The sequence below is a fragment of the Lycium barbarum genome, chromosome 1, assembly GCF_019175385.1.
Source record: "Lycium barbarum isolate Lr01 chromosome 1, ASM1917538v2, whole genome shotgun sequence".
Classification (NCBI taxonomy): domain Eukaryota; kingdom Viridiplantae; phylum Streptophyta; class Magnoliopsida; order Solanales; family Solanaceae; genus Lycium; species Lycium barbarum.
In genome coordinates this window covers 169347424-169362252 of record NC_083337.1, presented here as the reverse complement: position 1 = coordinate 169362252, position 14829 = coordinate 169347424, and the positions used below count along the sequence as shown (strand labels likewise).

The 14829-nt window shown below is 34.9% G+C and overlaps 2 protein-coding genes across 2 annotated transcripts; both read left to right on the top strand.

Moving 5' to 3' along the window:
* The first annotated feature begins 1094 nt into the window (after window positions 1–1094).
* On the top strand, window positions 1095–2892 carry LOC132626668 (uncharacterized). The gene is made up of 3 exons (XM_060341621.1): window positions 1095–1493; window positions 1591–1692; window positions 2187–2892. The coding sequence occupies exons 1-3, from the start codon at window positions 1404–1406 to the stop codon at window positions 2619–2621; spliced, it is 627 nt and encodes a 208-aa protein (XP_060197604.1). The 5' UTR covers window positions 1095–1403; the 3' UTR covers window positions 2622–2892.
* Window positions 2893–5687: 2795 nt separating this feature from the next.
* On the top strand, window positions 5688–8941 carry LOC132607275 (tropinone reductase homolog At5g06060-like). The gene is made up of 5 exons (XM_060321182.1): window positions 5688–5871; window positions 5975–6182; window positions 7212–7428; window positions 7563–7669; window positions 8537–8941. Exons 1-5 carry the CDS (start codon window positions 5783–5785, stop codon window positions 8723–8725), a joined length of 810 nt encoding a protein of 269 aa, XP_060177165.1. The 5' UTR covers window positions 5688–5782; the 3' UTR covers window positions 8726–8941.
* Window positions 8942–14829: the final 5888 nt, after the last annotated feature.

Sequence of the window (14829 nt, the reverse complement as noted above, 5' to 3'; positions counted from 1 at the left end):
CTGTCACAAGTAGTTGGAGAAGAAGAAATGTTAAATGATACGCCTTCAAATAACAAAGATTTTTTTGAGTTGCTTAGAGATGGAAGTGAAGAATTATTTGAAGGGTCCAAGTACTCAAAGCTAGAGTTTTGTTAAAGTTGTATCACATAAAGTGTTCGTTTGGGCTAAGTGACAAGGGAATGACTATGATTATAGATCTACTTAGGGATGCATTTGAGTTTTCAAGGATCCCTAATTCTTTCTACGAGGCCAAGAAAACCATAAAAAAGCTTTCTCTTGATTATATCAAGATAGATGCTTGTCCGAATGACTGCATGTTGTACTGGGGAGATGATGCTAATGAGAAACATGTAAGCATTGTCACGTCTCTAGATGGAAGCCTAACAGGAAGAGCAACACTAATCATGTGCCTGCTAAAAAGAAGAAGCAAAAGAAAATGCCTGCAAAAAGATTACGTTACTTTCCGTTAAAACCAAGATTGCAAAGATTGTTCATGTGCTCTAAGATTGCAGAGCACATGCGATGGCATGCAAAGAATAGTAATGGAGATGGAATCATGAGGCATCCTAGAGATGGTGAGGCGTGGAAGAGGTTTGATACTACTTTTCCTGAATTTTCTTTTGATCCCCGAAATGTTCGTTTAGGCCTAGCTAGTGATGGTTTCAATCCTTTTGGGACAATGAGTACTACTTATAGCATTTGGCCAGTGATTTTGATTCCATATAACCTGCCACCTTGGTTGTGTACGAAGCAACCAAATTTGATATTCCATGTACAGATGTAGGGGATAATATATTGAACAGTGTCCTCCTCCTAAAAGTCTGTAAGAGTAAACAATCACACATCTCACTCGGGGAAATCTCGACTGTTGTTGTCTTTACAACAAATAATCACATTTAATAGAAAAGAAAAAAAAACATCTTTGTAACAACTGTTCACATATGCAAAAGCTAATATATTTAAGCGCTAAATAGTAGACGAAATGTGTGCTTGCTTATATTGGACAACTCTTTCCTTACCTTAAATTTATGTCATTGGACTGTATATTTGCATATAATAGATAAGCTAACCATTTCTTTTATTCTTGCAGCCGCGATTTTGTTTTAGGACCAGCGAGTCAAATGCAAGGCGATATGCATATAGTTCGATGTGTAAGAAGTGGGGTGCAAGAAGGCTAAAGTTGTTTAATGCAATTGATGGCCCACTTAAGAGCAGAGATCAGATAAGAGCTGAGGCAATTAATAAAGTTCCAGATGGGATTCCACGGGATCAATGGATTTCTTATGTTGATTACCGCCTTAAAGAAAAAACAGGGGTATTTATTTAAATGCTTCAATTGGTATGTGTAATTATATGGCTATTTGTTTGTATATCTTAACTTTTGAGTATCTTTTTGTAAGAAAATGTGCAAAAGAAATGCTGAAATTCGGAAGACACAAACCATTTCACACATCGGTGTCTCCAAACCCAACTCCAAAAGAAGGGCTGAAATGGTGAATGTTTTTGCTTCATTTTGGATTACATGAGTGAAACTAGAATCTACTCCTAGTTAGTTAAGTTATTGTGGCTTTGATTTTTCAATTTTTATAGATGGCTAATAACGGACAAACTCCTGGACGAGGTCAACTTTATCTTGCTACTCATAGGAATGAAGATGGATCATATGTTAATGAGGCAGCAAAAGAGATATGTGTAAGTTTTTATGTAATTGTGGATTCAGTAAATTTCTTCAAATCATCTTCCAAGTGGATAGTTCTTACTGTAATCTATGTAGATGTAGTTTGACATGATTCTTGACAATATGAGTACATTTATGAGGACCTTCTCCAAAAATGAATACATTTACAAGGACCTTAATGATATTAGAGTTTGGAAAACTGTCTGTTCTTGGTTTTAACCAGAATAGTTCCGAACTTTAGTTGAGTGTTAAAATGAGAAAATGTAGTAGCTCATACCAAAATGCTTGCAACCATCATTAGGGTAAATGTTAAGATAGGAAAAATGGTTGGCAAAGCAGTGAGTAGAAGTGAGGATTTTTTATTTATTTTTTTGATCAAGTAGAAGTGAGGAATTATGATTCAATAAGAAGGATTGGAAAAACAAGGCCAGGGAGTCTAAAAAATCTGCTTTAATTTATTTTTATCTTGTCAACTGGTACTTGAGTTAATCGTGTGTGTTGTGTTTAGGAAAAAATTGAACAAGACATGACTCAAAGCACCACAGATGAGTCCGAGATTTCGCCAAATGATGCCGTCGGAAAAGTACTAGGAAAAGAGCATTCTGGACGGGTAAGGTGCTTGGGATTAGGAGTCGTCCCAAGTAGAGCTTTTAAACAAACAAGACCCTGTTATAGTGATTTGAATGCTTCAAGTTACAATAATGGTTCATGTTCTTCTCAATGGCAAGAGAAGTACAATCAGATGTTGAGTGCTCACAACGAAAGCCAAGACAACCTCAATTTTCTGATGAATGCTCACACTGAAATGATGAGCGCTTTCAAGATGTATATGATAAGGAAAGAAGGGAGAATACCTGAAGAATTTGCTGGGATCTTTGTTTCTACTACTCCTCCTTCAACGGTAAGATTGTTAACTTTGAAATGTAACTTACTCACATCCTAAATTAATCTCAAACTATAATCCCTTCATTGTAGACTTGTTGGAACCTAGAGTAGTTCCTTCTATGTACCTTTTTCTGTTAAGATGATGAGAATGTAAGTAGTTATGCTCTATTTTTATTGTCATTCTTCAAGAATGGAGACCTAGGGAATCTGGATCTAGACAACAAGTATAAAGGCACATATTTTGGCTTACTGATTAGAAAAAATTGTCCCTTAACATTGTCCCTACTAGCTAGTGTACATGAATGCCCAGTTTGTACCAATTCTATGTACCCTCCAATTATGTGAAGTTGGATTCTGTGTTTAAATCAATTATGTGAAGTTGGATTCTTTGTCTTCCTTTTTTTTTTCCTTCTTTGTAATGAAATAACGGTATATAACTACATAACAGACTTGAGTATTGTGGAAGAAAGCTGGTACTTTTTTTCTGGGTTTGAGATTTAGTATTTAGATTTTAGTTAGATAGTCTAGTGCAAAATGAGTTCTCTTCTCTTTTCATGTTTAGTTTTCTGGCTTATAGTTGTTGAATGTTCTCAGAGTGAACTATTTGGTTGTATTACGATTAAAGGCAAATCAAACATATCTTCTGATTGCTACTTTATTGATGGATGATACTCTGTGTCCCTTCAATAATAGGACAAAGATTTTGTTGATATGGACCTCCTTTTTATTGTTTTAGATGGTCTGAATTTTGGACAAGATTTGAAGGTTAAGTGGACAATTATTCAATATATGAAATCGACTATGGTCTGTTTTGATGTTTTCGTACGTCATACTCTTGCGAGGGACCGAGAGTTTACACCAATAGATAGAGAGAAGAAATATTTGTGACAACTGATAAAAGCGAGGACTTAGCAGTGCCAAGAAAAATAATTCTCTCCTTTTATCAATGAATCAGGAGGACTGTCTGTTAGACAGCAGATACTAAATACATTATCCTGGAATAAATGTTTTTCAAGGAAACGGTGGTTGTTTGCTAGAATGAACGTATATTTGTTTAAGCTATTGATTCAAACATAAGTAGCATGAACAATTATATCTCTGATTATGAGGATTTGATCATTAGTTGTGGTCCTTTTGATTACTTTTATTTTATTTTAAATTCTTTTTTGTAGCCAAGTGATGCAGCTAGTGGACACGTTTCACCCACGGATGTAAGAAGATCATTTGGTGGCAGTAATCGTAATGGCAACCAATGAAGTTCCGTGCAATTGTATTAGACAATTAAGTATAGTAGTTGATTGAATGGACGTAGCAGATCCTTTATGATTAGTGGTTTGAGTGGATGTGTTTAATGTTAGTTTGTGAGACTAATGAGGATACTGATGTTGGAGTGAATGTGTTTAATATTAGGTTTGAGACTAATGATAATACTTGCTTTATGTTAATGTCAATATGGCTTAATTATACATTGATGTTACTTGATTTTAGTAAACAATTTGAATAATAAATTGATGCTTCATTATATTAATATATTCTCAATCAGTTTTGGAGTAATAATTGTCCCAAAAAAAGGTATCAGAATAGCATAGCTAACAATGGCTAGCTGGTGAAATGTATTCAAGCTTTCAGAGGTTGTAACCCCCGCTAAATAAATGAATTGTGGGGGGTTTTAACCCCCAGAACATTTTTTAATAAAAAAATTAAATAGCAATTGCGGAGGTCAGAACCGCCGCTAAATACATCACACAACCGCCGTTGCATCGGTCAGGAAAACAACCTCCGCAAAATGTTTGCGGCGACCAGAATTGGGGGGGTTTTGTGGACCGCTGCTACAGAGGATAGCGGAGGTTAACAACCGCCGCAATATGTGAATTTAACCCCCGCAAATGGAGCCTTTTTTTGTAGTGATAGTACCTTTGGGGTGCCTCAGAGGAAAAGAGGAAAACTGCATTGGTCTCATGGGATAGTGTGTGTCAACCAAAGGCTAGAGGAGGACTCAATGTGAAGGAATGCAGAACCTGGAATATGGCATAAATGGGAAAGCTCCTGTGGCAATTGGTAGTAAATCAAGAATCATTGTGGGTACGATGGGTACATGGAGTATATAATGAAAAATTATACTTGTATCTGGACCCATATAGCTCCTATGGATAGTAGCTGGTATTGGAGGAAAATAAACTCATTGAAAGTGAACATGATGGCCTGGTATGTCCAAAACTGCTATAATTTAACTGCCAATGGAACATATTCTATCACAAGAAGCTATATGCAGTTGAAGGGTACACAAAGGAAGTTTGAAGTGGCAAGCCTTGTATGGACGTCGGTTGCACAACCAAAGCACAGGTTTATCATATGGCTATCAGTCCTGGGCAGGCTGCTGACCAAAGATAGACTACTGAAAATGCAGAGTACTGTGGATGATCCATATTGTTGCTCGTGTGAGACTCAGAATTTGAAAACAAGCTATCATATGTTTGTAGACTGCCCATGGTAGAGCAATCTAAAAAGATGTATGCAGTTCACCAAGTTGTATTATATTTTCACATAACAAACTCCATCAAGGACTATAAAAGTAAAAATGACATACCAGTAAAGCTTATGAGCAATAGACTCTTCCTTGTTTGTCCATCAAATATGTCCCAATTAGAAAAATATATTCTATATTTAGCCACAGATGTTTCTGATAAATCTAGTTCTCTGTTAATCTTTGCCTTTGAAGCGCTGTGAACCTCAAACGTTGCTACCATTTGAGCTACGCTCTCTAAATGAGGGCACAATATCAGAGCTTTAGTTTTTGGCAGCCACAACTGTGGTAAAATCGCTGATTTGTTGTAGTTGGGTAGCACAGCAGGTTATGACTTATAATAGTGGTGAAATTTTAATTTTAAATGACTAAAAAAAAAAACCGCTGATTTGCTGTAGTTGGTTTCGAACTCGCAACCCTTCAGAAACTTTTGAACCCACTTGCCACTGGGCTGAGCATTGGACTTGTTTAAAGTAGAGTCAAAAATTAAATATACTCGTCTATTTTTTCAAAAACTGAATAAATAACATATATATACTGTAATTTTTTTGACAAATGAGTTCATATGAATACACCTGAGACCATGTGGGTCCGCCCTGGTGGCAAACAAGAAACAAAAGTAGTTCTCCTACTCAACTATTTATAAAAGGACAACTAGATCACGAAACAATCGCACAGCAAGAAAATAGAAGTCAATGGCGAAAGTTGCAGCTTTTGCCAAGAGTTCCAGATGGTCACTTAATGGTTTAGCCGCTCTTGTCACTGGTGGCACTTCCGGAATTGGGTACTCTAGTTTCTAGTTTCTAGCTACAGCGATGATGTAAAAATTCGTTACACTATTAGTTGTTCGTGCATAGAATTTAAATCTTTAATTTAATTTTATTTAGGCATGCTATTGTAGAAGAGCTTGCTGGACTTGGTGCGAAAGTGTACACATGTTCGAAGACAGAATCGGAGCTCAATGAGCCAATGCAAGATTGGGCAGACAGGGGCATTCAAGTAAAAGGCTCAGCATGTGATGTAACTTGTAGGGAGCAAAGAGCTCAGCTCATGGAAAAGGTTTCCTCTGAATTCGATGGAAAACTCAACATTCTTGTGAGTACCATACTTCCCTCTACTTATTTTGTATTAAAATTAGAGCCGGACCCAGGATTTTAAAACAGAGGGGGCATTATTATCTTAACATAAATGCCAACAAAAATTTTAATGATGACTAAGGAATAATACTGTGTTGGACCCGCCACTAATAACATAGAAGTGACGAAAATAGAAGTATATAGGTCAAATATGTGTAATAAATAAAATTTAACGCAATGAAGCAAATGAAAGAGATAGCTCAGTGGCTAAAGCTGTGCAACATGTGGTGACAGTGCAAGTTCGAATTTGGGCGAGCTCATTTAACGCTTATTGTTTTTCTAAAAATAGGCTCACAAAAATAATTAAAGTTGACATTCAGATTCGATCCGAGGTGACATGTAAAGGAAGCAGCAGTTGCAATCAACGAGTCCCAAAGAAATTTTCGTTTATGAGAGTGCACAATTAAATATATAATAATATCTCTAGGTATAGATACATAATTTTTTCCGAAGGGTGGGAGTGCATGTCCCCGTAGATCCGCCTCCGATTAAATTCCCTATTAACTATACACAGTTGAGGCGAAGCATTGGATCTGCCCCTGCCCCTATTAGTGAGGATTCAAATAGCCGATTGGCCTAATTTACTTGGATCAATTGGGACTACGGGTTTGACTTTTTATTATACTTTTTAAAATTTATGGGATCAGATCTACTAGCATTTGTTGAAATGTTAGTGAATTTTCAAATATTTGAATTTTCAAATATAAATCTATACATGAGTGGATCCACCATTGTTAGTGTGGATTATATTTTGTCGCCTTAACTTGCTTCGATTGAGACTTAGTAGATGTTGTCATAGAAAGATTCAATGGTCAAAACTAATACAAAGACCAATCCGAGTTGCTCTTCTAGGTGGGCAGATGACTGTATGTTGGATTGTTGAAAAGAGCTGCTCGAATGTGAAATTAAGAGATCCAACACTGAAATTTTTAATTCGTTTCACACGCAACATTTAATTTTTGACCAAGTTATTGCATTATTGATGTAGATAAACAATGTTGGAACAAACATTCGGAAGCCCTCTATTGAATACACTGCCGAAGATTATGCCTTTCTAATGTCTACCAATTTAGAACCTTCATTCCACTTCAGTCAACTTGCTCATCCTCTTATGAAATCATCTGGATCTGGAAGTATTGTTTTCACATCCTCTGTTGCTGGTCTTGTCCACGTGGACGGTACTTCTATTTATGGAGCAACAAAAGGTACTCTATTCGTGCTTTTAGTTTAAAAATAAGGTGCGAGTAAGTTTTTACACAGTACTCATACCATCTTCCTTTGAATCATAAAACAACGGGAAATAACAAGCTAAAAGATTAGCTCTCTCTTCTTATGGCAGCTGGAATGATTCAGCTTACAAAAAATTTGGCTTGCGAATGGGGAAAAGATGGTTTTCGGGTTAATGCCGTTGCACCATGGTACACAAACACGCCACTCGTGAAACATGTAATATTCTCCTTCCTCCTGTTGCTTCTGCTTCAGATTATTTGAGTCTCTTTGCATAAGTGCAAAGACGAACCCAGGCTCATTTTAAATTGAAATTAATGTCTATGTATACGATCACACTCGTTTTAAACTCACTTACTTTAAATCTTGTATACAAATCTACTTGAGTGAAACGTACTTTGATTTGCTAACAGGGTGATACTCCACATCCAAGCAGGGAGTTGTCATTTAACAATTCCTCTAATAGCCTGTTCGGCCAAGCTTTTAAAATCTGCTTATTCTGAGAAGTGCTTTTGGTTAGAAGTTCTTTTCGAAAAAGTACTTATGGAGAGTCTCAGTTAGTGTTTGGCTAGTCAATTGAAAAACACTTTTGCCAATATTAGAGCATATACTTTGTGTTTGGTTAATGTTCCAAAAGTGCTTATGGGGAAAAATTACTTTTTTTAGCTTCTAAAAAACAATTTCTGCTACTACTCAAAAACTCTTATTTTCCCCCTAAAAGTTTGTCCAAACACCTCATCTTTTTTAAAATAAGTACTTTTTGACAAACATAAGCACTTTAATATATCCATTTTGAAAAAAATAATAATCACAATTCCGACTAGATTACAAATTCTTTTAAAGGGAAAATTACAACCAAATACCATTCGGTCATCTAGTTTATAAAATATGCACACAGTGTATAGGTAGTGTATACTTTATACTAAATATACATATACTATACATATAATATACCTACCTATACACAACACATACACTGATAGTGTATACTTCGGCCATCTTAGTAAACTAGTTGGCCGAAGGGAACATTTACGTAAGTTTCCTTCTTTAAATTATTGATGAATTTGATGGCCTTTGTATTCACAGTTGCTCGAGAACAAAACGTTTTTGGATGCGTTAATATCAAGAACGCCTCTTAGGCGTGCAGGAGAAGTTGAAGAAGTTTCATCACTTGTGGCTTATCTCTGCCTTCCTGCTGCTTCCTACGTCACTGGCCAGGTTATAGCAGTTGACGGAGGCTTCACTGTCTATGGCTTCCAACAGCCTGGGCTATGAATGGTTCTTTTGTGATTGGTATTAGCTCATGTTTTTTGTGTTTCAAGTGTGATGATCCAGCTGAAATTATCATGAATAAAAGTCTTGATCAGATAAACATGCTAGCATTTGCTCTGAGTGTTGCTAGTGTATTTGACAGGCGATATTGTACTGAAGATAAAACTTCAGAACACACATTATATCTTTTTAATGTCGAAGTTTTTCGGTTTGTGTGTACCCATCTTGCTTAGTTCTTTGTTTCCATTGTTCCAAAATGTTACATCCTATTGAACCCCATGTCCCCACATCATGGTTCAAAATCATTATGTTACGAATAATAGATAAATAGCAGTACAGAACTTCCGTTTCCCAAAAAGAACGACAATCCATGAATAGCTGATTCAAGCGTTAACAACAGGACAGTTTCCTACGGGGCAACTATGAATCTACCATCCGTTACATCAATGTTAGTGGAAAGTAATTCTCACTAATAAATAGAACGATAGAAAAATGCTACCGGAAACAGACCTCTTGATCTCCGCTCTGAGCAGCACTTTGTGTGTCGATGTCTTTGTATGACTCTCTAAGTTACTAAAACAGCAGGCTCACTCGCATGCAGTGTCCCCGTTGCCATAATTGCAGCAAATTCACGGGTGATTTCCTCTTGTACCTTTCTATGGCAGCAATATCAGTAGATGGCTTATCATTCTTCATCATCTTCTGCTCTCCGTGATTGACAGATTTAACTTCTGAGATTAATTTACGCTTTGCATCCTCACTCTTTGTCTTGCTAGATTGGTCGCCTAGCGTATCAGATGACTCGGTAGAAACTATTAAGTGAAAAGTAGGTCTATTTTAGCTGGTATGAACTACCATTTCTAATGGCTGCGATTTTTTATATAGAGAAACAGAGCTTCTATTGAGTCTCCTGACAATCCAAATAATAGGTTTCTAAAGGTAGAGATGGCCCATAGAACTCAAAAGTCGAGCTTGAGAGATGACCTGAAAATTCACAATCAGGAGAAACATTAGAAAACAGATATTAAAGAAACATGTAATACTAATCAAAGACAACGAAATTTCTTAAAGCAAAACAATTCACTATCCAATCAGATATCAATCAAGGATACAGAATGCAGCTAAACCTGCTCCACCAACAAAAAAGGGAATACACCAGAGATTGCAGCCTCTTGCTAAGCATTATAATGCGTAATTCTCTATTTAATCACCGCCACATACAAAATTTAGCCCATAAGTTTATATTTTATAAAAAATGATTCATAAGTTGGTAGATATTTTTAACAATTACCTCTATCAATCATTTACCAATCTCATTAACTTCCACCAACCTTTATTTATGTCTACCAACCTTTAATTTATGTGAGAGTATTATATTAAAGAGTAATTACATTACTATGCATGTTAAATTTTCGTTTTTATTGAACTAAAGTTTGATTAATTGATGTTGCATTTTTTAGAAGGACCTTCTAGCAGTGTACTAATTTTGTTATAAACTATAATTTGTTCATTTGATAAGATTGTATAAGAATTGGGAATGTTTTGATAGTTTTCACAATTTGTGGGATTTTTATATCTATAAGAGAAAATACAACTTAAAATATCCAAATTGCATGTCCAAACATGGTTTCAAATCATGTCCAAATGAGGCCCTACTCCCTCTGTCCCAATGTCCGAATAAGGATATCATACTTATTAAGAAACAATATAACTTAAAAAATTTCAATTTAACCTCAATGAAATGATTTATATTCACACAGATGTCTATCGCATGTGTCAGACCACAAGTTTCAAAATTCTTAAACTTCAATCCCAGTTAAACAGTGACATATAAATTGGGACAGAGAGAGTAATTTTTAAAACCACATTTGGATAAATACAAGGTAATCAGGCACAATCTCCATAAATTGAGCATTCTCATGTCAAAGGAAAAAACCGAAAAAACCTACCAACTGTTTTACTCGATGAGTTCAGAACAATATGTAGATAGGAAGTTATATAAACATTAAAAAACTCGTAGATTAACCTTAATTTCACGGAAAGAATATGTCAACACATCATTGAATGAAGTGTGATGTAATGTGAAGAAGAATGTGTACATTAATTACCTGAGAAAAGGAAATTTCTTCTATTTTGGCGCTGCCAATAATTTAGAGGCTGTAAAAATTGACTAATGCAACAGAAATCCGGATCTTTTAGGGATGGTTTGGTATCATAGATAAGCAAAAATAGTAATGGAATAAAAATTTAGTACCACCTTATCCTTTATTTGATTACTAATTGTAGGATAAATTATCCTAGTATTAAAAATAATGTTGGGATAACTTATACCCACCAGAGGGTGAAATAGTAATCTTGGATAACTAATCTCAGGATAAAACAGTGAAATTGATTAAAATAGCCCTGAGGTTCTCAAAATCTTTTTTCTACTACATAAGGCGGAGGATATTTTTGTAAACAAAGAACTTTTTCCTAAAAGTTAAACAATGCATATTACTTTTAATACAACAAATCAAACAAACCAAACAATCAATAAAAAATAATAGCAGGATAACTAATCTCAACATAAATAATTCTAGTATAATTTATCCCAATATAATTAATCTCATCAAACTTGTGTTCAAATCAAACGACCCCTTATAGGTACGGACGAAGACCACAAGAATCTCAGAGCCCCGATTTCTGTGAATTTTGGAGAAAGTATCAGCCACTAGTGTGTTGACACGTATTAGAATCCAAAAAAGAGAGGGGAAGAATCTAAAGAAAATTTTGTATTTTTAAACAAACAAAAAAAAAAAAGAAGTTGATTTTTATACACATAACTTTTACACTAGCAGCTCAGATTATTGTCTGTAATCGTAACTGTTCATTATATAGTAAAATTAATTGCTAAAATTTACTCCCTCAAATCCATAATAAGTGTTCTTTTGGTCCTTTTATTTTAGTCCAAAATAAGGGTTGTTTTACATATATCAAAAAGGTATAGCTGTTTTCTTTCAAATTTTTCCCTATTTAAATAAGTGAGTTTTCATGTAAATAAGAAACTATATTAAATAAGTATCATTCAATTAAGGGCAAGTTAGTTAAAATCAAATATCTTTTTCTTCCTCAAGGGAAGTGATGTGTCAAAAGCCAAAAGGAGACTTATTATGGACCAGAGGGAGAATAAGCGATTATCTCACATGTTTTGAATATCTTATAACATAATTTTCGTAGTTTATACTTTATTAAATACATTTTATGACATGAGACAACAAGTAATATAACACATTTGAGTGCGTGAGAGACCTTTTTTTTCCTTTACTTTTTGTTGCCACTATCGTAGTCACTGTCTCCGCCACCTCCACCACCATTGCCTCCTCCGCCAGTAGCACTAATTTTGAACCTCCTTTAACACAAACAAATAACTCTTTAACTCTAATTTTACAATTAACTCCATTAAATCCGCTTTTACAACTACACTTGCAACCATCTAAATCTTACCACGATCCACCAATCGTTCATTAAACTCGTTTGTTCACCTTCGACAACCGCGCGCCATCAGAATCCGATACTGCCTCAATAGATTATAACACACCATCTTTTGCTTGAAGAATCTCACACCTAAAGAACACATCAGCTGTCAATATCATATAAAAGTTAGACCTTCTCTTTTTAATAACATACATACACACGTAATCGTGTTAATAAAATTTACCCAGTGCTTATCACAAAGTGCTCACCCGAAGAGCAGAGGCTGCGGGTTTTTCTGGGGGTTCCAAAAAAAATGCGATTTGTTTAGCATCTTTGACTAAAATAAATTTGGCATTTTTGACTAAAATAAATTTGATAGATTGTAAACTTGCAATGATTGCACAAAAAAATATGTTAAAATCGATTCCATGCAATGTCTTGTGAAAGTGACAATTGTTTCTCCATGCACAAACAGTTTTATGCTACATATGCATGCCAATGACCTTTTCCTCCTTTTTATTTATTTATTTATTTATTTATTTATTGTTTATTTATTTTAATAACTACGTGTTGATGACAAACATAGCAGTACAATCTAAACTTTGTCCTACATGATTACATATGTGTTTTTCTATGTGCGATTTAGAAGAGAGACGTTTCGTTCTGCCTTTAGTTTGCTCATTCGAGCACTTGGAAGGTAATACATATATTTTCGTCTAATCTAATACTTTTTTCGTCCCAATTTAGATGACATTTTTTCTTTTTAGCTAATTCCAAAATGAGTGACATCTTTGTATATTTAGTAATAATTTAACTTTTAAACTTCTTATTCTATCCTCAATGAGATAATTTATAAAAACAAAATTTTCTGAAATTTTAATTTAGACCACAAATATAAAAATATGATTTTTTTTTTCTCTTAAACTCTATGTTAAGTATGTGATGTAGTTTGATTTGAATAAAGTTTAAGGAGAAAATTTAAATTCTATGAATGTGTGATATTTTAAAACATGTATTAATATACTTTTGAGTAGTTTTGAGGCTCACTTTTGATTCCCATCAAGTATTCTTTTTTATTTTTAAAAAGACATTCTGATCAATTATTAATCAAATCAAAGTTGAGTACATCATGAATCAAAGATGAGGATGCAGTATCCACTCCATATCATCATACATAGAACTCGATGCCCGAGCTAACAGATAGGCACACTGATTCGCTGATCTTTTGACAAAAGACAAAGACATAGAAGTAAAGTGTAACACCCCATACCTTTAACCTAAGCTTTGACCGTGATCCTAGACTTAGAAAACCAAATTAAGAATGTAGGAATTTGAAGTTTCCTCTTCAGTTGTAAGATGGTGGTTTACGCCCATGAACAGTGACTGTATTTCAATATACGGCTCGTATTTCAAGTCGTAAACTGGTACCAAAGATTTCTGAGCATTCTGGAATTTGGCATTTTGAGGTTACATTATTAATTACGGACTGTATTTCAAAATACGGACCGTATTTCAAACCGTATTTGGAATTTGGGAAACTTCCTTGAAGAAAGTTGTAGAGTTTTGAAATACCTTTCCAACGGTATATTATGGGGGTTAAAAGGACATATGTGCAAAGAGTTATGGCCATTTTACTGAAGAGACGCAGTGCAGTCCACACATAATACGGACCGTATTTCAAAATACGGCCAGTATTTTACTGGGCGTAAAATTTAATTTTCCAGAACAGTATATATTCGTCCACATCAATCCATATCATTATTTTTCATTCCTTCAAGCCCTAGAACGACCTTATACCCTCTCCCATCATCAAGAACACCAAGATAAGCCTACTCTAATTATTCCAAGTCAATTCTAATACATATCCTTGTAATCTAAATAAGAAATCATCATTCCTAACCTAGGGTTTTCAAGAAAACCCATCTCAAGGTTCAAGATTCAAGATTTTGAAAATCTTCTTCAAAGTTTAAGTCTTTAATTCAAGTTTTGGAGGGGCTGCTATCTACGTGTGGGAACATCATTGTTCTTCCCCACGCCTCTTAATCCATAAAGTATGAATAGTTACGAAAACTAGAGTTTCTATACCATGCTCATGACAACCCTAGGTCCATGTCCATGATTATATTATGTATGAATTGCTATTATTCCATCATTGTGTTCTTAATAACTCCATATGATTATTAAGAATCAGTCTGTAATCTATGAAAACCCATATCTTGTATTCCATGGATTCTTGCATGCATGTTTTTAACTAAAAATAATTGTTTCATGAATATCCTACATGTCTACAAGTTTTCATGCAACTATATTATATAATTACTTTCATGTCATGATACAAGATACATACATGCTAAATACAAGTTATTTCATGAAACCATGTTTATAAGATATTTCGTGAAATCATGATTACAAGTCAAGTACAAGTTAATTCACGAAAATCATGGGCTTCTTAGCCAATTATATCATGTTTATGTTTTTGGGAGTTACACAAGTTACCGAGAAGGCTCAGATAGCTTGAAACTACGTAGCCACCGTAGGACAAGGATCGCTCCGCCCAGTTAGGACGATTCCTTAATTCTACACTGAATGGATCCATCAGGCACGTTACCACCTTATACCCTGCCAAGGTATAGGGGCTCTGCTGGTCCGGCGAG

Coding starts and splice junctions, on each gene's coding strand:
- LOC132626668 (XM_060341621.1), top strand. CDS start 1,404: ATGTGCAAAAGAAATGCTGAAATTCGGAAGACACAAACCATTTCACAC. Junction 1,494..1,590: donor CCAAAAGAAGGGCTGAAATG/GTGAATGTTTTT, acceptor CAATTTTTATAG/ATGGCTAATAACGGACAAAC. Junction 1,693..2,186: donor AGGCAGCAAAAGAGATATGT/GTAAGTTTTTAT, acceptor TGTTGTGTTTAG/GAAAAAATTGAACAAGACAT.
- LOC132607275 (XM_060321182.1), top strand. CDS start 5,783: ATGGCGAAAGTTGCAGCTTTTGCCAAGAGTTCCAGATGGTCACTTAAT. Junction 7,429..7,562: donor TATTTATGGAGCAACAAAAG/GTACTCTATTCG, acceptor TTCTTATGGCAG/CTGGAATGATTCAGCTTACA. Junction 7,670..8,536: donor ACACGCCACTCGTGAAACAT/GTAATATTCTCC, acceptor TTGTATTCACAG/TTGCTCGAGAACAAAACGTT.